The sequence below is a fragment of the Callospermophilus lateralis genome, chromosome 19, assembly GCF_048772815.1.
Source record: "Callospermophilus lateralis isolate mCalLat2 chromosome 19, mCalLat2.hap1, whole genome shotgun sequence".
Lineage (NCBI taxonomy): Eukaryota > Metazoa > Chordata > Mammalia > Rodentia > Sciuridae > Callospermophilus > Callospermophilus lateralis.
This window is the reverse complement of record NC_135323.1, coordinates 29,906,810-29,907,992: the sequence shown is the minus strand read 5'-3', so window position 1 is coordinate 29,907,992 and position 1,183 is coordinate 29,906,810. Positions and strand designations below refer to the sequence as shown.

Genomic DNA, 1,183 nt, shown 5'->3' with positions numbered 1-1,183 from the left:
ATGGCTGGGCCCACGCCTCTGGTCCTGCTCTGGGCACTGCTGACCCTCTGCATCTCTGCAGGTGAGTGGGAAAGCCAGAGAGATACAGAGGCCATGGGGCAGGGACCATGGTCAGTGATCAGTCCACTGATCTTCCTGTCCCTATTCCTCAGGGACCCCCGAGGTGTGGGTGCAAGTCCAGATGGAGGCCACTGAATTCCCAACCTTCACTGTCCGCTGTGGGTTCCTTGGGTCTGGCTCCATCTCCCTGGTGACCGTGAGCTGCGGGGGGCCTGATGGTGCTGGAGGAACCAGTCTGGCTGTGTTGCACCCAGAATTTGGAACCAGGTATAGGGCCCCTGTCCGCCAGGCCCACTGGGAAACCAAAAGCAGCATCTCCCTCACTCTGGAAGGGTCAGCGGCCAGAAGCCCTTGGGCCAACACCACTTTCTGCTACAAGTTCGTTTCCTTCCCCAGTGGCTCCCAGGAAGCCTGTGGAGACAAAGGTGGGACTGGGGAGAGGCCTGTGGCACAGGGAGGGCCTAGGCACTGGTTGCCCATCTGATACCCCTGTCTCCAGGGCTCCCGGCTCCCTCTCCCGGCTCCCTCTCCAGCCCCTATTCTGCGGGCAGACCTGGCCGGGATCTTTGGAGCCTCAGGGATCCTCCTGTGTGGCTGCATCTTCGTCCTACACTTCATACATCGGCAGAGGCATCGGTGAGAACCAGCCCAGGCTATGTCCCTGCATCACTGGGCTAGTGACACTCTGCCTCTGACCCCTCTTCTCCCTCCCAGGTCTATCACTCAGCTTCAGCCACCCCTCTCCAGTGTCCGGGCCCAGGGGAGAACTCAGGTGAGACTTGGGGGAAGCTCAGGTGAGCCTTGGGAGGAGAGGCTGGAGCTAGGCCTGGGAATGGAACCCTATTCGACCCTCCTTCCCTTCTCCACAGGCCACCAGCCAAATCTCCCTGTGCAGTCTTCACCTCCCCGATACCCCCACCACCCTCTGCCCAGCAGCTCCGAACATGGGGCACCCCCACCAGCGACTGTCCCAGTGGGCATTGCTCCCCACTCACACTGCATGCCAAACCCAGGTACCTGCCACCTGTGGGTCCCTGCTGGCCACTCCACACAGCAGTTTTATCTCTGTTGAGAATGGACTCTATGCTTGGGCAGGAGAGAGGCCTCCCTGCACTAGCCCCAA

General features: G+C 60.9%; 1 protein-coding gene across 1 annotated transcript; it reads left to right on the top strand.

The window, feature by feature from the left end:
* Window positions 1-1,183, top strand: Pvrig (PVR related immunoglobulin domain containing). The gene is made up of 5 exons (XM_077105997.1): window positions 1-61; window positions 153-485; window positions 560-696; window positions 775-832; window positions 930-1,183. The coding sequence occupies exons 1-5, from the start codon at window positions 1-3 to the stop codon at window positions 1,130-1,132; spliced, it is 792 nt and encodes a 263-aa protein (XP_076962112.1). The 3' UTR covers window positions 1,133-1,183.